At 42.7% G+C, this 22,359-nt stretch overlaps 2 protein-coding genes across 2 annotated transcripts; both read right to left on the bottom strand.

Annotated features, from left to right (window-relative positions):
- Positions 1 to 3,872: 3,872 nt before the first annotated feature.
- On the bottom strand, positions 3,873 to 11,992 carry LOC101767092 (TBC1 domain family member 15). Its single transcript, XM_004953590.4, has 15 exons — positions 11,656 to 11,992; positions 11,129 to 11,287; positions 10,716 to 10,782; positions 10,503 to 10,610; positions 10,205 to 10,289; positions 9,781 to 9,835; positions 9,061 to 9,456; positions 8,334 to 8,393; positions 7,482 to 7,580; positions 7,288 to 7,398; positions 6,817 to 6,888; positions 6,601 to 6,717; positions 5,843 to 5,992; positions 5,435 to 5,535; positions 3,873 to 4,444 (listed from the first exon to the last, which is right to left on the bottom strand). The coding sequence occupies exons 1-15, from the start codon at positions 11,764 to 11,766 to the stop codon at positions 4,117 to 4,119; spliced, it is 2,019 nt and encodes a 672-aa protein (XP_004953647.1). The 5' UTR covers positions 11,767 to 11,992; the 3' UTR covers positions 3,873 to 4,116.
- Positions 11,993 to 12,832: 840 nt separating this feature from the next.
- LOC101767497 (protein CROWDED NUCLEI 1) lies at positions 12,833 to 19,301 on the bottom strand. Its single transcript, XM_004953591.3, has 9 exons — positions 19,135 to 19,301; positions 18,647 to 18,848; positions 17,672 to 17,881; positions 17,049 to 17,302; positions 16,678 to 16,948; positions 16,259 to 16,342; positions 13,830 to 15,928; positions 13,552 to 13,744; positions 12,833 to 13,350 (listed from the first exon to the last, which is right to left on the bottom strand). The coding sequence occupies exons 2-9, from the start codon at positions 18,782 to 18,784 to the stop codon at positions 13,144 to 13,146; spliced, it is 3,456 nt and encodes a 1,151-aa protein (XP_004953648.1). The 5' UTR covers positions 18,785 to 18,848; positions 19,135 to 19,301; the 3' UTR covers positions 12,833 to 13,143.
- Between the last annotated feature and the right edge of the window lie 3,058 nt (positions 19,302 to 22,359).

Here is a 22,359-nt window from a genome sequence, read left to right on the forward strand (position 1 = left end):
TCGAGAACGTGGATGTGCAGTGTGGGTTCTTTGATCCGTTAATTGTTCAACAGAAATATACCGGCAACTGCTGTATGCCATAAGTGTGATATGATGCGAGTGATTGCTTAAATTTTGTTGCATCTATTCCTCCAAAAAAGAGGTATGTATTGAAACTGACATCTTATAGTACTGTTATGGAGTACGTCAACAAGTTGCACCGGTTGAGTCAGATTCAACTCCTTATCATATCTCATCAGCCAGCACTGTAAGACATAAGAAACTCTGAACTTTTTTTTTTGAAAGATTCCTTTTCCCTCTCGTTTTCTCTCCATTTATTTTCTTTTTAACCAAGGTTAATAATAAATCTTTACTATTGCTCCTGTATTATAACACTGACAAAATCACACCGGATATATCCGTTCCTTTTGCTCTTCGCCTTCGCCTCGTGTGGGTGCAGTACAGAAGAGGATTATTGTTTCTTTCTTCTGAAGAAGAACGACTCGTGGTAAATTATTGAAATTTTGGTGTACCAAACCTGATGCATGGGGCCTTTAATTAGTACAGCTTCCTATTCCTGAATCATGATTGATGTATAAGATTATAAGTATATTCCATTCCTTTGTCCTTGTTAATTTACACTACAGGTACTCCTTTATCATCATCAAACTGCACTAAGTAGCTGCAATGATGATCAGAACGGCTAAACCTGGCACGACTGAAACGAGAATTACACAATGATATCTGAAACTGAAAGGAATTTGGCAGGCCGCAAAGCCCTGTACTACCAACTGAAGTGCAATATTTTACAACTATTCAAGAACATGGGTCCTCTTGCTCTACCTTAATCAAAAGACAAAAGGACTATTTCAGGCCGTGGAGCCTAAACGAGTTTTTTAATCCAAAAGGATAGGCGCAACTGAAAGTGTCCTTTACATTTTACAAATCCCGAGTAATTCTGCCAATTATTCCTCATCATTAGGGCTTAACAATGGAACCACCCTTTTCCTCCCGCTTTTCTTCTTCTTTTCATCCATGCCATTGCCGGCTTTACGCTGCGTTTCGCCGGCCGGGGCAAAAAAGAAGGAAGAAGGGACCAGGTGGGCCAGGTGAGTGCGTGGCGATTGGCATGGCCCAAGGAATGTCATGAGGACTGCCCAGGTTGTTGGGCCACGGAGAGACCAGTTGGATCTTTAAACTGCTAGCCCTAAAAGAAAGGCCCTACGCCCTGGAAAAAGAAAGAAAGGGGAAGCTTTAAAGCCCAAGCGATAATCGTTACTTAAATGAGCCGCCAACGGCCGAGATATTCCCGCGCACGCATCATTGCGTCGCAGCGCGTAAAGCTGTCGCTCGCACGCTTGCTCCGTTTTTGCCCGGCGGCGTGGGCCCCACCTGTCATATCTTGTTGCACCCCGCCGAAATGGAAGTGGGGGGACGCTGATGAGCTGGGGGATGGTGAGGTGAGCCGGCCGATGGACGAGAGCGACGGCAACCGCACGCATGCGCGGCTGTCGGGTTGAGAAATGGGTACCCTTTCTCAATGAGAATTTGAGGCATGTTTCGATGTTTGGATGGGGGAGATTTGAATTCAGTTGCGAGGTCTGGTTCAAGTTTAAACCAAACATTCAAAGTTTCCCCATCGGACAATCCAGCATGTGCGCAAGTGGCTACAGATTCAAGCCGTGCAAAATGAAAACTCAGCATAGGCTTTGTCAAATTTGGAAGGATGCAGAGAATGAAACGGCTAGTGTTAGAGATGATCAGATGTGCACAAAAGTTTGTGCTGCTTCGGACAGACATGACATCACAGCATAATGTCATGGCCGACAGACCTCAAATCAGCGTACATCAGGGTAGGCCTGGCGTCGCGGCCTACTCGAAACCAAGAGACAAGTGCTAGAATTAGGCACTAAATAATCACACGACTTGGAGTAGTAGTAGCTCCCTTTTTTCAGAAGTGGAATTCTGCACATGCAACGACATTATACCTCGCCGTCCAATCTTGACTGCACATTCCACAAGAGAGAGAAAAAGAAGAAGAAGCAGTAGCAGGTAATATTCCGTTATCCCCACTCGATTTCATGGCCTGCGTCGTCACCGTTCACTTTGTGCTCTACTATAATCCCTTCCTTAATCACTGTGTCTGGAGCTGTCACTATGTCGTAAAGTGAACTCATTGGAATCTGCAGTGGTATCCAGCCATCGAATGCTCACTCATCTACTGGTTGAATCGTTTGGGCAACGCTGCTCTTCAGCAAAAAGCTCTGGGGATTCAGAATGCATGCATGATTAGCACTGGGACCTTTCTGTTGCAAGTTGTGCCTTCAAGTATGGCACTGTCGGTATTCAGAAAGTAGAGCTCAGTTGCTACTACAAGCTTGTGCACGAGTGCGCACCTCAGTCCTTGGATTAAGGACTGCCTTGGAATGTGCAGCAGCATCACTCTCCCTCTCTCTCTTATCCACAGTTGTCAATAATGCATACTAGTATATACAATCAACTAGTAAAGCATAGTTGTCTTGTCTTCCATGGTGGAAGCTCACAAGCGAAGCCACTAATTGATCATGTATGCAAGCAGGCATTATCTTTTGAACATCATTGTGGATTCATTGCAGGTTTGCAACATCTCCAGCATTATCATTACCCTCCGAACCAACTCTGCACGTCAACTCCTCTGACGACGGCGACGCCGGAGAGGTAGATAGCCATCGCCCATCGGCCGGCGAAGGCGACGCACAAGTCCAATCGGAGCGTGAGCAAGAGACAGCCATGGATGGAGTTCCTGCCTGCTCTCGCTTTTCTGATCATTTCCATGGCGACCAACCTCACGAAGTCCACCGTATTCTTCAGGAAAGTAAAAAAGGGCACTTGCTGGTTGCTGCACAGGAGAGGGAGTGACGCTTGCTTTGCTTTCCGGTTTCCTCCTCATTTACCACGACAAGCGAAGCGCACAGCAGAGAGAATGTTTCGTGGGCCCGAGGGATCTAATCTTGTCTTGGCGTCGTGCTTGATGCCGCGCATGGATGGACCGATGGACAGCTACCGTGTAGTCACCTGCACAGACCGAGAGATCCAACGCAAGATTCCACTTTGCTCCTCAAACCATGCGCGGCATTCGGCTCGTGGCCTCGTGTCGTTCACAAGTTTCGGTGGAAATTCCTAATCCTGTGTGATCTTTCCGGGTTTTGCTGGGGCAAAAGCGTTAGGTTTGAAGCGAAATTTTGCTAAGTTTCGACAACTTGGTGCGTCGTCTTTTAGGCATTGAGCCGAATCATAAGGTCCTGAAACCCAAAGATTTTAAATCACAACCCCCCTGCAAGACAACTGATTTTTCTTTCCCGGTTGTTATGTCCCTACAACTAGTCTTGGATATCACAATGCGCAGACGGGCACGCCAAATTGTATTGTCTCCTGATAGCAATCATCATTGCAAATGTTCTTTTCAAGCCGCATTTCGCGACCAAATTATTTTGCCAAGGCGCTGGTGGAAGGAGGCATCCAAGCTCACGTCACCAGGGTGCCCAGGCTAAACCAGCGTCTCCAAAACTAGAGCTGGCAACACTGGCAGGCTTTCAATACAAATTTCTAGCCTTCCTGTTCTTCAAGACGAAGATTGAGTATTTTTTTTTAAAAAAAAGATTGAGACAGGCATCTGATACCCGGACAGTTCACCCAGAATTTTGCGCTTTCCACCCTTTCTGTACCGAATCTTTTAATCTTCACTTTGTTCCAGACGAGATACAGTCAGAAACCCCTGACTATAATATCATCTTCACCTCAATTGGAAGAGCCTGAGGTACACAGTAGGAGCCCATAAGCAATTAAGCTGGAACAACAGGTACTGGCCAAACAACCTAGCCTATTCATCACCAATTAGGGTTGGGCCGCAGAAATTATCTGAGGCAAAAACCCCGGATTCCTTAGAGAATCTGTATCCATTAAGTGAAAGCAAGTGTCAAATTACAGGTTTATTGAGGGTCAATGGAGTATATACACACAACGCTAAGATTTCAAGATTCTTCCATTGGTATAAAATTACAACTGGTAACATTTATAACATCGACGAAACCATTACAGGAAAAAAAAACCCGATGCGGTGGTCCTGTGCAGTTATTTTCTAAGGTGATTGGTGATATCTCACAAGACATCATCTTGTTGCACATACAGGCCACCATCGGTCTCGATGGGCATTGAAGGTGGGGTTCCAGGTGGAATGCAAGATGCCCCATTTTCTCCTGCAATAGTACACAATGCCTCAGCATCCTGGAGAGCCCGGTCAAGATTGATCTGACCACTGAGCTCATTGATGAACTTGAGGAGGGTATCAAAGTCCATCTGCTCCCCAATTATACGCTGACGGTATCTTTTCAAGATTGCTACACACAAGTACAAGTGGAAATGTTCTGACAAATAATGGGTCCACAAAACTTCCCACAAGAGCATGATCTGGTCGAAACTGAACTCCCTGCAACCCATATAAAATAGGAGAATCTTAGAATAAAAAATGAGACCAGATGACTGAAAGCTAAGGTACATTTTCATGAATTCAAGTAATTAATTAACTGCTTGGGATTTACTGATTTAATCGATTTCATGTACAATTCATTTTAGTTAACAGAACATATTGTGAAAAGGATAGAAGGTGCTAGCTGAATAAATAACGAAAACTAGACTACCACTTTTATAAACTGCCAAGTGGTTAGATCAGGTCTAAACTCAGACTGATTGCATGAGCACAGAAAAACTGAGGTTTTTCTAAATGTAGTTATCTAAATGTACTAACATCATGATTGATGATCACTGGTCAATGCTTTGCCAGGTAAGACAGAGAGAATAACTGGAAGGTACTGAGCTTCTCAACAAATAGTTTTACTGCAAGGAGCACAGGTGAGGTAGTGTAACAATCATCCCACCCCGGTGATGTGAACTATGAAGACTCATGATGCTGGACTGTTTGGTGAAATATGACCTTACTTCTTAGAAGCAGTATAGCTTCATCGTAATGATTGTGTGTTTATTTGACGGTGCCTTCCCTAGAGTCCAAGCAAGGCTCAGCTGTGGATTACAGCAGGTGCCAAAGGGCTAGGAAGTCTGTGGCAAGTTTGACCAGGGTAGTTTTTGGTCGTTAAAATCCTGAACTTGTATGTGGTTTCTTATGGGTGGCTGAGGTGATGTTTTCTTTCCTTTCATGTTCTGGGTGTGTGGAGGAGGGGGGGGGGGGGGGGGGGGGGTTAAAATTTTCTTAAAATTTTTTTATGCAGGACACTGTTAAATTTTCTTGCCTCTAGGACACTCATTTTTTACCTGTCTTGCAGGCAAGAAAATATTTATCAGTGTGCTAGAGTCAAAGGCACAAAACAAGGAACCTAAAACATAATGCTAAAGATGAAATACAAACTGATGTTTCACATGTATATCCAAAGCACTTGCAACTTGAAAAGAAAAAAAATATTACCTTTTGAACTGTATGAGAACCCAGCGGAAACAGAAGAAATAGTTCAAGCAGTCATTCTGCCTAAAATAGTTATGCAATGGAGGATCAAGCAGCTCCACAAGCTGAGGCACAAGAACAAAAATAAAAGAAATTAGTACTGCACATCCATAAATTAGTGTATGGAGAAAAGTAATTGCTGCATGCCTTAAGCTAGACATTTTGGACGCAAGGACATGTGAAAAGGTTTAAGATTTTAACGACTTTAATCAAATTATATAAAGCTCCTTGGCATTTTAAACTAAATTGTGTGCCAAGTTGTACGTTTGTTTCCCCATGATATGAGCGCTCAATATCTTTCTATCTAGATGATAGTGGCTCCTTATTGGAATCTCTGCCACAGCACTTTCATGATGAATATATTATATATACCTTGGATAATGCAAGTAGTTGAGCATGCATGCCATTCTGGTCACGATTAAAATTGGCTCCTAGTCGTTCCATCAAGGAAGCAAAGCACCAAAATGATTCAGACTCATCCTCCATGACATAAAGAATGGGAGCCAAAAAGTCACTCATTCCCTGCAACACAAACACCAACATTGCAGGAAGACGACAAAAAATATCAACAATCATGAACACCATTTCAGGAAACAAGAATATATTTTTTGTAAAAGAAATTAAACTTGAACTTTTGAATCGCAAATGATCAGTCCAGCTCCAGCATATTGTAGAGATTACAAGAAACGAGATTTACTGGGTTAGTATCAAAAACCAAACAACAATACGTCGACACAAAGTTGTTGCAGAAGTCAGCAACTCCGTACAACAGAAATATAAAGGTAAATGCCCAGAAGATTACATCTTGTACAGGGAAAAAAAATCTACTAGGATAGCACACATAGGACTGTTAACAACTTAGCAGTAGCAGCAAGCCAGCAATATATCCAAAAAGTGAATGTACCTAAACAATGAATAAATCTAAAAGGCATTAATATTCCATGTGTATGTGATGTCATCGTCTGTAAAGATCATGAGAATGAAAGCATCTAATCAAGCATCATTCCCCAAAATGTGATTTAACATAACTAGTAGAAGAAAACTAGTGGGCCTAGTGTTTTGTGTTTCCCACTTAAATGGCAGGAAGTTCTAATCATTTTACATGGACGGTCTGCAAGATGAAAACTTACTTGGCAGTAACCAAGGTCGAAATTGTAGAATGAATATGTTAACAGAATATCACGTAGAACTACAACATTCCGATTGTCATCTCCTTCATAATAGGGAACAGACCTATCTGTTCTCACCTTGATAGAGGAAGTAATAAAACATCAGTGTAAGCTGAATAGTGCAGAATGAAGTAGAATGTCAGTAAAGACTAAGGACAAGAGGAAAATTATTTATACCACATCTTTGTCAATAAGGCCTTTTCTTTCCCTAAACTTGGTGAATCTTTTAGCTTGGGTGGCTGTGATACTCTGCAAATGGTATCAAGAATAATCATGCATATACTTGTGTAAATGAAGTGTAATGTATGCCCAAAAATGTGAAAGCATTATTCCGACAAAAGTGAATGCAGTAGATCCCTATCACAAATAACCTGCCAAAATTACAAGACTCTCATTCTGAAGAATCATGTTCTACTTCACATACATGATATATCCAGAAACCCCTAATTGGTGATAAAATAGTGCAAAAGGCTGAAAATAAAGGTGGCCACAGGCTCCCTAAACAGAAGCACATGATAAGTTTCAGATTCTCAAAATTCACCCAGACTTAAAATGAAACCCTGTGCTAAATACTAAATCACGTTAACACGTACCATCCAGCATCAGTAATTTACATAACAAAAGAGATGGCCGCTCAGGCAAACTAACCTTCCACTGAGATTTTATGGCTTCATATTCTGCTCGTTTCATGGCAGCATGGTATTCCCTCTCAGCATATGTTGAATCATATTCATGATACCCCAACAAGAATTTCCATACCTATATGTCCAATATCAGAATAATTTTTCAAGAAAGCGATGCTCACTAGTTACAAAATTTCATATCAGATGTCAAGTGTAAACCTTTTCTCTCAAAACATGATCGACTCCCCCATAGAAAACTTTTTTCCTCAGCGCCTTCGAGTCCATAACTCTACCTTCGGGATCTAAGAAAGCTGCCCACTGTCCAAAGATTTTTCAAACAAACAACAGAAGATTTCAGAGAGGAAAACTGGTACTGAAAACATGGTTAGCGAAGGAATATTATTAGATGGCTGGTGATTATGTTTCACGAAACTAAGAACAAGACCTACATTTTGAACTGGGACAAAATTCCAGAAAAGCTTTAGGTTCATGTACTTACCTATCTTTATCTTCAAAACTGGTGTTATCCATATCAAAGAATTGAGTACTTAACACAAAGATATAGTTCTGCCAGTAAACGCATGATTTGGAAATTACCGCGCGACAGTTCCATTAGAATACCACTGTCCTAAACATTTACTTTGAATGCAAGTAAGGAGTTCAAAATAAAATTGTACATCCCTAGAGTCCGAGCTGGAGGTGAATCTGGGGACAGGTATATCAAGATTGAACAAAATCTTGGTATTCCTACGGATCATAATACTTTATTCTAATGCATATACCAGAAAACACATCTTGGACTCATCACATTGTATAGTCACAAAAACTTGGTATTCCTACGGATCATAATACTTTATTCTCATACATATACCAGAAACCACATCTTGGACTCATCACATTGTATAGTACTCATAAGTAATGTATCACATGGACTCAGTTATGGATCTAATAATAACTAAATTCATGCTCTACAGCACGGACTTCTAGTGCTAGTCAATTGAATTTAAAGAAATATAAATATGTTGAAATGAATAACCAAAAAAGATATATCAGAAATCGAGGGGCCATTACCTCTTCGGCACTTAATGGACGATCTCTTTGTTTTCCCCATACTAGAGGTAATGGATCTGGCTGCAAAAAGAGTTGGGAAGCTAATTTTACACGAAATAGATGAATGTGCAATTTGCAATCATGAAAGGCTAAGCAATTAAAGCTTTCAACAGCATCGAAGGTCAGAAGACAAAACCAAGTGACTAATGTTTTTCACTTAACAATTTTTGTTAACCCTTTTATTTCAACTCAGTTGTGAGCAAATGTTGTTTAAATAATTTATATTTAAAAGTTGACTATAGGAAACAATATGTACACAATAGCATTAATATGCAGAAGTGATAAATGAACCCTCGTTATCAAGGCAACCACTAATCCCCCCCCCCCCAACCCAACACACACACACCCCGCCGCCGCCGCTGCCACCACCACCACCACCACCACCAAAGGCAGATTCTCTAATTTACAGAAGTTACAAGTCTAAAAATGACTTAGATGATCAGAGGTTAGTTTCCAGATCAAACCATAGTGGTCATGAACTAGAAAATATCAGATGACCACACAGAAGTCTTCAGCTCAGTAAAACTACCTTAAATCCTTGATCCTAATTGGCAATGAGTATGCCAAGTTTTAGATAAAATACCAAACAGATTCAAAGATCTGGTATTGATCTTGTGTGCAGTAAACAGCTTCTTCCAAAAGTCATCATTTAGTGATACAATACCAAATTAAATGCAAGATGTATTACCTCCGGTGGAGCTGAGGGCATGGAAGCCTTTTCTGGTGTTATATACTGATTTTTTTGCTTATCACTTGCTTCATTATCCAGAAGATATTCATGTTGTTGGCGTCCATAAGCATGGGCACCACTATTGTTTTGAAAGAGGCTTGATGTAGTATCACGTGCAAACTTTGTAACCAATGAGAATTTCTCCAAGACTTGAATTGAAAGATCACGACCTGGGTCGTTTGATTTGTTCTTTTGCTTTGAGCCATACTGAGAAATGCTAGAAGCTTCCCCATGTCTTCCATCAGTCCCATGCCTGGACTCATCATTTGCCCCAGTGAAACTGAGTGAATTTTGCCTTGACATGGCATTTGCCACAGAGGCTACTCCTGGAAGCTCCAGGGATGACAAGCTTTTCTGCAAGGTGACCACACATAGACAAATGGAGAAGGGTGGGCCAGGATTCAAACTTGGAAATGTTGGTTCAGAAAAGGGAACTTTTTAGAAGACAGATTATGCTAATTCACAGATGATAGAATAACTGAAATTCAAATCTATAACAGATTTGAAAGATGAACAGCTGTAGCAGCCAAAGAAGGCAATAAAAAGTTTCCTATTGGAGGTACCATACAACTATTTCACAAATAGGACTACAACCTCTTTAAGCTGAGAAGAATCGAACTCCAATATGAGTTGAAAATAGCTTATTTGGCTAGAAAGGACTAGAATATGATAACACACCTGAAGAGGATCTTGAAAGTCGTTGACAAGAAACACATTAGGATCATCATCCGACCTTGAAATAGAAGAGAGAACATTTGAATCATATATGCAGGGGGGGCAGTCTTCGGAACAATGCTATGAGGTTATTAAAAAAATGAATTCAAGATTTTGGTCGACGCTAGAAATTCACAATTAAACAAACCCTCCTACATAGGTTGCTAATTCAACATTTGTAGTTATCTCCTTGAATGTAGATTCATATGGTACCAATATGTTATCTGACTTATTGTATGGATGATTCACCCATACAGAAAACTCAATTATTTTAGTGCAAGCAGCATTAATTTTCCATATGATGAAACCAAAATGTTATTTTATACAATAATAAATGAAACAATGAACCACTTTTATTGAGTTTTAGAACCATTGAAAAAAAGAAAACCTGATAATGAAGACATGCTGTTTCAATGTTGCAAACAATTCACGAATTCCACCATTATAGAAATAGAACGGAGGATAAGCCAGGCCTGCAAAAGTTAGCAAGTAAAATAAAGATCATTTTTCTATAGTATTCTATCAGCATGAGCATGAAATGATTTTATCTTGATAGAAAAAGCATAAATGCTATTATGTGTCAACAAGGTAGAGCATGAAAGCAAATCAGCATCACCAATGTAATCAGGAGTCGTCCCAAACTAATGATATGATGAACAAACAACTAGAACACCTCACGTCCTCACCTGATGATAGAACAATTATTATGTAGTCCAATCGAAATGTTGGGGTATGCCTACGGATGAAGCGTACATCACTTAAGGGCAAGGCCTTGATAGTGTACAGGTTTCTATCTGCGTAGGAGCAGGAAGTTGAGAGAGTAAGCCATCATCAATGTCCTTCAATTGCCAAATGCCAGTATGATTAACAGTGATAACAAACAAACTGTACTGGCATACATTTTTCTATTTCCACGCCGATTGAACTGGTTGACAAAGAGTCGGCTCCTTCATTTGGCTCCCAGCTCTGTCATAAATATTTGATCAAAACATAAGCAAAGAGTAGCATGTGGCCAATTATTAGCACATATAATGCTGAACTCAGTTTAACCTAAGATAAACGACATATGGTTCATTTAGTAACGTTGTTTGCCATCCTAAGAAATTCAAAGGCCTGAGGTTCAGTCCTCATAGAAGGTTGAGGGGACTACATGTCCACTATGGTATGAACTCCACTTGATTGTTTGAGACTGCTTTATACGCTATGTTCTAGCAAACTACTCCATTTGCTCAGTGCATATTTAGACATAAATTACCGACTATTTATGTATATGAAGGATAATGACAAAGGGAGATGAGCTGGATTGCCTCACCAGGAATAATGATCCCCGCTGCAGAAACAGGCGCAGCTTCCCACTGATCCGGCCGGAGCCATACTGCGTCAGGTGGATTGTCACACGCTCCTTCTCATAAACCACATCAATCCTCGCCGTCTCATCCGAGCCTCTGTCCACCGAATCCGTCCGCATCGCCTTCAATCACCAAACAAACATCAGTTCAATCCAAAAGGAAAACATAGGATATTCATCTCCACAACCCGCACAACCCCACGAAACCAACAAATTTCTAGAAATTTTCTACTACTAATACAATCCACTCCATATAACTGCGTAGAGAGCGGGCAACTGCTGCAGTGATTAGCATCACAGACAACAGCACTTTGCCCCCACGTAAGAGTACAGCAATCCAACTCCCCCGGCCCCAACTTAACCAGTGACCTAATCGAGCAATCCACTCGCGCCGCCCCCAAATCGGGCACGGGAGCAAGCGAGATGAACGACGGTAGCGTCGAGTTTATCGGAGTTCGGGGCGGGCGGATGGATTGGACGGGGGCCAGTACCGTGTGATGGGAGGCGGCGGCGTAGTCGGAGTCGTCGGAGAAGTCGTAGAGGTCCGGCGAGCGGGGCGACCCTGCCTCCGCTGCTGCTGCTCCCGCGTCTCCCCCACGCATCGCCACGCGGAGAGGTGCGATCTCGGGTTTTGCTCAATCCCAACCAACCACCAACTCTTCTTACTGCCGAAGCAATGGGCAATGGCACGGCACGCTGAGAAGCCTAGAATAATGTTTCGAGGCTGATGACGACGACGATGGATTTTGATGGCGTGGCTGAGAACTCTTTGTTGCTTTGATGTGCGGGGGTACTGTTAATTGCTACTCGTAGTAATAATAGGACGATATTTTGTTGCCTTGTAGCAGCACACGTTTTGGGGTGAAAAGTGAAAACCAGACGCGGCACACGCGGGTATCCCGTGTACAGTAGTCCTAGTATATTTGCTAGAGGATCGTAAATCGTATTGAGGACCATATAAGCAAATCTCACAGCGTCCTTTACAAGTAGCAAATCATCAATCATATATAAAAAAAATTTCTCATAATTGTTCTTACATTTTTTTCATGATCTTCCTGAAATTACCTTTTCACACACGTATATGTATATCTGGGATCACCCTATAAGGACAGTCTCAGTGCATAATTTCATTGCACAGTTACCAAAATTAAGAACGAAATAAATCGTATTGAGAACCATAAGCAAATCTCACAGCGTCCTTTATAAATCCACACGCTTTAACAAATCATCAATCATATAAAAAAAAAGTTCTCATAATTGTTCTTACATTTTTTTTCATACACGTATATGTAGCAGGAAAATTGACTGATGCTTCTTGATTCCTCGTGCATCCCAGATTCCCAGCGGAAACGAATCAATTTGTTCCCTACTTGCCTTGGTTCCACGATAGCCCATACCTTACTTACGAAGGAAAAACAGAGAGATAAGCATGTGGTATTCCTTAGCCGTGTGACGTGTGACGACTGAAAGACTCTGGAACGCCGACGTCCCCACTTTTCATTCTCAAACCAGCTCAAGCCATGTAGCGTTTCGGACACGGAAGACTTCAAGCTCCCGGACGTACCCACAAAAGCCATACAACAATTCCACCAAAGAATAAACGTTTCGTCAACTGGCTGAAGCTGCTGGCATTCTGACTTGCAGCGTGTTTCAAAAGGCACACAAACATGCAAAGGCACAACAATTTGTAAGGTCAACTAAGTAATCCGAACCTGGGAAAAGGAACAGCAATTACAAACCAAGCTACTGGGGTTACAGTCATCATCGCCATTGTACATCTCATGAGCTACTTCTGTGAGCGCCATCAAACTGTCTACTACAAATATATTTCAATTACACGGGAGAGAAGCACAAATGAGTGGAAGATCTAGCCGTACATCATCACCAAAAGCACACGCCATACAGTTCCAAGAATGAGAAATCATGAATCTGAAGCACAAAAGCTAGAAACAATCTATTCAGCAGCCTCTTCTCAACCGTCATGTGGTGAAGAACGACCATAGTTTTTTGCTGATTGACTGGTTTCGTCTCTCCGAGTCATCGTCATCCTCATCATCCTGCTCTGCTCCAAGCTCACTTCCAGATGGAGTCATGGGCACATCAGGCAATGCATCTTTACCGTCCACGACATCACCGTCTTCCTCACCAGTACCCTCTGCAGGGGCGTGGGCATCACCAATTTCAGCCTAAAACAAAGACAAGGCTCCAGTTAGCTATAGACTCTGGTCCTATATATGTGCTAACATGCAAGAGGCACATGTGTGACAAATTGCAAATGTATCCAAATGTTGAAAGCCATTCAAAGATTGGGAGGAAAAGGCATGTGATTACACCAGTGACAGTAAATGTCAGCAGTACCAAGAACAAACATAATACAAGGGTATTACCTGGGAAAACTCATGCAACTGGGATGCACCATAGTCTGCAGATTCTGATGCCTTTTTGCTCTCAGGGGCAGGTTCCTCATCAGCCTTTGAGGTTCCTTCGGTATCATCAGCAGTAGCCTGTACCATATGTTTACTTCCTGTCTTCGCAGCTTTCTTTTTGTCAGTTTGGGCGGTTGCAGCGGTGGCGTTTGCACTTTGGAAAAATACAATGCAAAAGTATTGGTTCAGGAAACAGAAAAAAAAAACCAAGTAGACATGAACTAGAGATCAATACTTACACTGTGCTGCGTCTCAAATTGTAACGCTTTTCTCCTGGGGTCTCTGTGACTGCTCCAGCAGTTTGCCTCCTCTTGCGACGCTGCCCTCCAAGTGAAACACTTTCTGAATGGGCTTCGCTGCCTTCTTCATCTTGCTCACTTATTGTAGCTCCAGTAAAACGCCGCTTACGTGTACCACCCACCGCCGCAACTGAATCTCCCTGGCCATCATTCTTCTCCTCAAAAGTCTCGCCAAGAATTGCTTTAGCATCTTCAACTACAGCACGGACAGATCGTGTCCTCTTCACACCACCTTTTCCTCTACCCTTCCTGTTTTGTTGGCGGCGTCCTTGCTTTGATGTTTCAGGTTGTAAATCTGCTTCAGCAGGAGCTGCAGGGTCCTTCCCATTTTGATCAGTAGAGGCAATAGTTGCATCAACTGCTCTATCGTTAGTACCATCAAACGATTGAGCTCCAAGAATATCAATACTATTATCTGCTACACCAACTGAAGACTCCATCTGGACATCATCAGCTGGGTCATGCCTTTCGGACTCATCATTGTCCCTTGCTCCACTTTCAGAAGGGAGATCATCCTCTGCACCAAAAGAATCATGTGCTATCTCATAGACAGGAGTTGGCTCATAATCTCCATCGCTTTGTGACGCTTCCTCCAGTCTTGCACCAAAAGGTATGTTCTCTGTTGGCTGCTCACCCTTTTTTATAGGAGAGAACTTGAACAGCCTCGAACACTTTTGTAACAAAGACAAGCGGCCACCTGAATTAACAAGTGTTCCTGTATCTGGAGCTGATGTGTCAGCATTCAAGGAACGATGATCTCTCTCAACAGCCAAACTGGGGTGCTCAATTTCAGCGCTGTCTTTTAGCGCCAGGGAATCTAATCCCTCAAAGAGAGTAATACCACAGTTTTTGCACACCTTGTACTTTTCAAATAAATCAATGAGGTTTTTCATGTCCCTGTTATATGCTTCTCGACGTACTTTCAAACTCTGGCTCAGCCCGTGAAGACTATCAATGTCCCTTTTAATATCTGCCTGATCAGTTTCCAGTTTCTGCCTTTCCTCAAGTAGAATTTTTCTCTCCGCCTCCAGCAGCTTTTTCTCTGATATTATCTTCTGAATCTTGGACTCATTTAACTCAATTGCATGTCTGAGTTTATTGTCCACAAAGTCCCTTTTCTTGTTTAACTCATTTGCCTTGTCTTCCAGTTCCTTCTCTTTACTTGCTTGTTTTTGCTCCATCTCCATCTCCAGTTCATGCCGATGGAGCTGCAACTGACGCTGAAGATCAGCACGTTCTCCCTTCAGAAGTTCATCATTCTCCATTTGCTTGTGCTTTATATCATCATTCAAAACCCTTTCCTTGCGGTCAAGATTCTCCAGCTGTTCCTTGTATTTTTCTTCCATTTCAAACTTTGCATCATTTAACCTCTTTTCTTCACTGTCACGCCACCGTTCCAAATTCATCCTCTCAATCTTCACCTTTTTGTCTTCCTCGGCTAGGTGAGCCCTTTTTTCATCTAGTTGTTCCCACTCTTCTTCGAACTTCTGCCGCTGCTTCCTCAAATCTTCAATTTCTTCAGAGAGGGAGTTGTTTCGCATTCTGTATTCCTCAATCTCCTTCTTAAGTCTTTCTGTCAGCACGCTATGCTCCTGCCTCTCCTCCTCTGTGAGTTTCAGATTATTCTGCGCTTCTAATATTCTTTCCTTTTCAGCTTCAAGTCTGGATTTGATCCTTTCAAGCTCTGATTTTGAAACCTCAACTTGCTGTTTTTCCTGATCCATATGCTGCTTTTCTTCCAATAACCTCTTCTCATCATTTTTCAATGATTCCTCCCACCTCTTCAGAGCTTTGGATTTGGCATCAAGATCATTCTGCCAACCTTCCACTGTTTTCTTTTTGTCATTCAATGCCTGCTCAGTTTTAGAAAGCTTAGACTCCAAAGATTTGACATCTTTCTCCCTTTTCACTAAATCCGCTTGCTTCTGTGTCATCTTTTCATCAAAGGATTTCCTCTCGCTCTCTAGTTCTAATTCAAAATCCCGTCTTTTGGATTTAAGCTCGACCTGATGATCCTCAAGAAGCTTCTGAAGCCCCTCCTGAAGAACAATGGAGGGCAAGGTCAGTCTATTGAAGAAGAAAACAAACATACAGAACAACATGGTGCGCCCAAAATGATTGATGCTTAGAGACAATAAACGTTCACAGAAAATGTGGCATGCTACAATAGCAGAAGAAATGGCATAAAGAATATAGTAAATGGTGAATTGGTAACACAGGAACAAGCTACAACTAAAGAACAAAAGATAACAGAAATTCCACAGGACATAAGGTGCAAAGGGTACATGATCAAGACTGGTGTCAAAGAATGGCATCAAAGGTTTCCATAGCAAAATGAGGCAAACAAGATTATTCTCTGTTGCACTTACTTTTTCCCTAATACTAGCCTTCTCCTCTCTCTCAATCAGTTTCTTCTCTCGTTCTTCCAGCTCCTTGCGCTTTGAGTCAGCATCCTGCAAAACAAATCAAATGAGCAAACATAATTCTTTTGAACTGTTAAAACATCAATACCAGATAAAAGAAGGAGGCATTTGTGTTCTTGGCCCTGCTTTGAAGTGTAATTGCGATTTTGCCCACATTTTTTCAACTTTGTGATTTTACCCTCTAACTATTTACAAGTTAATGCGATCTTGCCCTTAGTCAACAGTTAGAACAGGGGCAAATACGCAAAGACCAAGGGCAAAATTGCAAAGTTAAAAAAACGAGGGTAAAAACACAATTGCTCTTCAAAGTAGGGGCAAGATAACCAAAAAACCTAAAAAAAGGCAGTCACAAATCGGATAGTTACCTTTTCCTTTGAATGTAATTCATTTAGTTTTTTGTTAATATCATTCTCTTTAGCTTTTAGAGTAAGTTTAGTTGCCTCCACTGACTTTCTTGCTTCCTCCAATTCATCATGTTTGATCTTGAAAAGCTGGTCATTCTTGTTAGCTCTCTCCTCTCGATCATTTATAGACCTCTGCAAATCAACAAGTCTGTTCTGACTTTCCTTCAGCTTTTTCTCCCATTCCTGCAGTGATTCCTCCTGCTCCTTAAGTTGTTTTTCTCGTGCCTTCCGCCTAAACATGGGAAAACAATGAAACACAATATAGCCAGTTAACCACATGTGCAGCACAATCAAGCATAGATAGAAACAACAAAATAGCAAAACTGACATACTCAGTCTCAAAATACAATTTCTCCTTCTCTAATCTACGTTGACGAGCTTCAACCTCTTCCAAGTCCCGGTCAACTTGTGCCTTCTTACGGTTTGCCTCTGCAAGTTTAGCATCTGCAGCATGAAGTTTTCCCTCAATCTCCAAGGATTTTTCCTCCAAACTAGCCTCAAGAGACTGAGCGTCCGTTATCTTTTTCTCAGACGTAAATTTGACCTCAGCTATCTCTGCACGTATTTCACGCAACGCTTTTTCCAGCTGCCGCATTAAAAAAACAGCAGTAAGGAAATATTTCAGATAAAATCAAAAGGCTGTTGAGGAAAAATGTACCCATCTAACTATACAACTAAAAGAGTGGAAAGGCAAACGTGCTGGACCCAGGACAGAATTACTACTAGGTGGGAAAGTGTTGCCTATCAATTACTATACGGAATCATTCTGGCTATTAAAGCCACCTTCAAAATTAACAGGTCGTGGAAGGGTATGGATATGGTTTTCTTCCTATTCCGTCCATTTTTACACAGAAGAGTATGGACATAATTTTGTGCTCTATTACTAATGGCATTTCCAGATCAGAAGTGTTGGTCGAACTGCAAGAATAAGGAATTCCTAGGTAAACCAACTTACATCAATTACACATTGTTTCTCAACACCCAATGCTTTTCGCATGCTCTCCTCCCGTCTTTCATATTCTGATATAGCATTCAAGTGCGCAGCTTGTTCCCGCTTCAATATCTCCTCTTTTTGTTTCAGCCTTTGACTGATTTCCTCGAGTTTTTCTGCCCATTCTTTCTTCTCAAGCAAGAGCAGCCCCATATTGTACTGATATTCATGTAACTGCAGATTGCGAATGAAAGCGCAGAAGTGAATAAACATTACAATAATACCAAAAGCCAATGAATTGGAGGTTTAAAGATGCCTGCAAGATAAAAATTGCATGAATGTAGCATGGGATAAAATGCAATCACACAAAAATGCCTGGTAGCAAATAACCTTCAACGAGGAAATAAGAAATTGGATGCAAAATCAAAACTGCATGAGTGAAGCATGGGATAAAAGGCAATCATGCAAGGCATTGGCATACCTTCTTTTAAGCAATAATTTGTTACAGTTCTTTCCGCAATCGAAAACACAATGTAATTATATTTTCAAATCACTGAAACCAACATGGAAAAAGATTTTACAGGTCTAGGAAAGTCCTATAGCCCTGGAAGTACTGCTTATTTCACAATTATTTGTTCACTGGGCCATCTGAAATTCAGCTTATTTCCGAAGTGGTGCATAGTAAACCCCTCACTCCATCAAACGCAATGCTACAATAGTTTTGTAACTAAGTTTTTTTCATGCTAATAAAATTTGATACCATAACATACTTTTAAAAAGCACCTGGGTTTAAAGTGACCAATTGGAAGTCTACAAATTTAAAGTGTATTTACCTTTACGGACTGAATACATTCTACAGAAATAGTCAGCGATACAACAGTTCAACATACTTCAGAGTCCAAGTTCCAAATCATTTCGAAACAAAGATGAGCAGAGAAACATGGTCAATTCAGATTCAGAGGCTACATCGACTGGACTTAGGCAAAGATTGGAAAAAACCTCGTGCTCAAGCTCGGTGACCCTTCCTTTCCCCTTTCCAAGAGGCGCCGACGCGGCCGGAGCACCACCACCGCTCCGCTGGTTCGCTGGAGTCGGTGTCGACCACCCGGTCCATCCTTTGCCCTGCGGAGTAAACATCACGCCTTCCTGTTGCCCCCGGTCCCTTCACAGCTCATCCAAGAACCAAAGCGCCTCTCCCTCCCTGCAACTCCGCAAGCCAAGAAAACACACAGGTTACCAAACCAGGCTCCCTCCACCAAAACCCTAATTATCATGAAAGCCAAGCCAAGAAACCCTAATTATCAAGAAAACCGAACAAATCTGCCATCGGGGCAACAAGAAACCCCCGCATTACCAAGAAACAAGAAGCCGCCTACCAAGCTGTAACTTTTGAACCCCCGGGGGCAGAAACCCTCGAAATCCCAAGACCCCCAAGAACCAAGCTGAGAAAAAAAAAAACCGAACGGATCTGCGGGGAGGGCGCTCACCGGGAGGTGCCCGGCCCGCTCCCGGCGGCCGGACGCGGCGCAGAGGCGAGGGGGGCGAGCGCGCGGGGTGTACGGGACCTGGCGCTCGGGTCGGGTTGGGGAGGGTTCGGTTGGTGGGTGGTGGCTGGCTGGTGCGTCGTGCGGCCAGATTTGGGAAAGGGAGCGGCAGTAGGGAGAGGAGGGGAGAGGAAGAGGGGGGCGGAGGGGTAGTGTGGTAAATTTCCTGGCGGCTGGCTAAAAAGCGGTGCTCGCTGAGGGAGCGTGCGGTGCGGCAAATGACCACGTTAACCCCCAAAGATTTTGGGTTTTCGATGACGTGATCATTTGAATCCGACTCGGGGTCCTCTCATTGGACTATTATTTGAGGGTTAACGGGGACATCGATGTGAGTGGATGCGAACTGCCTGTCAGCCTGACATTGGACAACCTAGGTTTGGAAAGTGCTGTGCAGTTTGTTCCGTGTTTAATTGTTTCTTCGTGCTTAGTCCTAAATATCCTTAAATATGTGTTCGAGGTTATTAGTACGAGGAGATAATTTGTGTTTTCTTAATTTCGAATGTCTGCGTCATATCTCAAGATTTAGTTTTCAGTAGTGTTAGACAAAGTTGTTTTGGTAGAGAAATTGCTATTCCACATTTTCTCGTTGGAAAAGTATTACATTTTTAAGTTTGGGTCGTGTTTCAAGATGGGAGATGTTCGTCAAATAAGCATACCCTGTTGCGTCATATAAACTAATGGCATTGACTGATAATATTTGTTCAAAAAAATATTAAAATGTACATATCCAAACGCATGTACAATTGTGCCCTTGACAAGTACGTGCATGCCACTAATTGCTTTTTATTTCAAGTGATATATACTTTGATCTTTATATTGATCCTGCATCGTCTCATATAAAACCAACGGTTTGGCTAGCGATGAAAACGACCCCTACAGCATCGTCGCATTCTTGGTACAATTATAATTCCAACCACTCCAAGTAAAAAATAATGCAAGATTACGTACTTAGTTTAGTGATTGGCAAAAGGATGCAGACAAATCAAGACAGCCCCGTAATTAAGCAAGTCTAGCATGGCACTTGGCACGACATGCTCGCATGACTCGCAGCTCCTTAACAAGCTGGTCGGATCATCAATTCATCAGAACATGGGCAACATATATAACATAAAGAATCCAAGGAACATCGGCTGCGTTTCGACGCTTCGACGGGACGCCAGTCAAGCCACGTTCCCTGGGATGGGAAGCATGAACGCCCAACGGCACAATGGGAGGGTGCGTGATTTCCACGATCGCGAGCCGCGAGGGCCGCGCCGTCCCCTGGGCCCCTGGGCGCGAGTAGGGGCAGGAACCGTCAGACCCGCGCGGCGTCCGTGGGCTTGTGGGGGTGGGGGCTAGCTGCCCGGGGGGTGGGTTTCGAATATTCGCTGCGCTGCGTGACGCTGCGGCGCAGCGCCGGCCGGCGGCACTTGAATGCACCCGTCGTCACTCCGCGCCCTCGCTGTCGCTGAGGCGTGGACCACCCAAAAGTTGGCGGGCGTGTCCGCCTTATCGGCTCGGGCCCGATATCTCGTCGCCGCCGCTAGTTTAATTGTGACAGACAGGTGCGTGGCGAGGCGGCGCGGGGGCCTTTATTTCCCCCAAAACTTTCCAGCGTGGTGCGGCGAGGCGCCAGGGTGTTGGGGACGTCGGCCACACATACCTGGCTCCGGCATCTTTGGCTATGGCTGCTTCGGTCTTCGGATCCCGGCTGTTCCTTTTGGAGGACAGAACATTATATGATTTGTGGAAGCAGATGGCAGGTAGTAGAAAGCAAAGGAATTTGCGGCGGAAGAGAGAAGCAAAACCAAACAAAACCTCCCTTTCTCCCCACCTCTCTTTTTTTATTTATAAATTGTTTTTGCACCTGCTGCTTTTCTTCAAAGTTTCTGCTCTGTCAAGTCCTTTTCATTAATTGACGAAACATGGACCGCCCTTCGTTGTTTTTACTGTAGCAGTGAAAAGATATTCTTGGGACTTTGGGTAACAAAATTTAGAGTTGTTACCAGCAATGTAACATGAAAAAGGATGTCATAAGTACGGTACATAATGAGAACCGCCACTTTTACATCGTTTTACTTTTGTAATGCAGAGTGGAGAAGGATTCTAATACCCTTTTTTTCCGAATATTTCTCTAACTTTTACATGACGTTCAATTTGATAAACGAAACGTCATCATATCTGAATGGTGTTAAGGAGCGAGTGGTACTAGACAACGTCCTTCTCCACCACGGATTGGACAAAGCTCCTGGCATAATTCACGACATGTTTTTCTCCTTCGTAACGCCATGGACGTCAGGACATCGTATCTTTTCTTTACTGCTGTCGTGTTGTTTTTTGTTTACGGGAATGAATCTGCTGGATGTTGAACCATGCAAAAATTGAAGCTTAATTGCAAACTCAAACTATTTCTGTCAATATTGAGATGTAAGCCGTTCGAGCTACGCTCGATCTTCACGTAACTCTTGTAGATGTTCAATGGATGTGCATGTTTCTGAGTGTCTGCATTGGTATTGTGTCTGAAAGGAAAAAGAGCAAAGCTTATTTAGTTGTACAACCACCCGACCGGATAGAGCACTTTCTTTTTTAACAACACAAAACAGGCACCTCGCGGAAGCTTTTCTCGCTCTCAATCTATATGTAAAGTACAGTATCCTCATCTCACGAAGATCTCGCAACAGCAGTTAATAGCAATTTCCAAGAAAGGCAAAGAAAAAGATGATCCTTTTAGACCTGTACGACAGCAGAGGCTTCCAGTGCAACAACCTGTCGCCTGCGAAGCGATGCTTTGATAGTTTGATGAGAACATGGGTGTGGCGTGTGCGTCCTACGATGATGATGCGCGAAGCCCTTTTGTTCTTTGGATTCAGAGAGCACAACACAACGAACGGAATCGCCACCGCCGAGGGAAGCTGGGCCTTCGGCTTTCACACGGTCAGGATCTGGGCCTGGACAGCGGAGGGAGGCCCGTTCTGTGTGGTGGTGAGACACCGGCCCAGACAAGATCATGGGCTAATAGTGAAGGCGGAATATCCATCCTCTCCAAAATAAAAAGTGAAGGCGGAATAGGTCAAAAGAAAAGTAAAACAGGAGAAGGCAGACGTTTGATGGGAAAAAGGAAGGTGCAAGGAGCATCAAACTCAAACACGTTTATCTTTACTTTGCTCATTATTTGGTTCTTTGCTTCAC

The sequence above is a fragment of the Setaria italica genome, chromosome I, assembly GCF_000263155.2.
Source record: "Setaria italica strain Yugu1 chromosome I, Setaria_italica_v2.0, whole genome shotgun sequence".
Lineage (NCBI taxonomy): Eukaryota > Viridiplantae > Streptophyta > Magnoliopsida > Poales > Poaceae > Setaria > Setaria italica.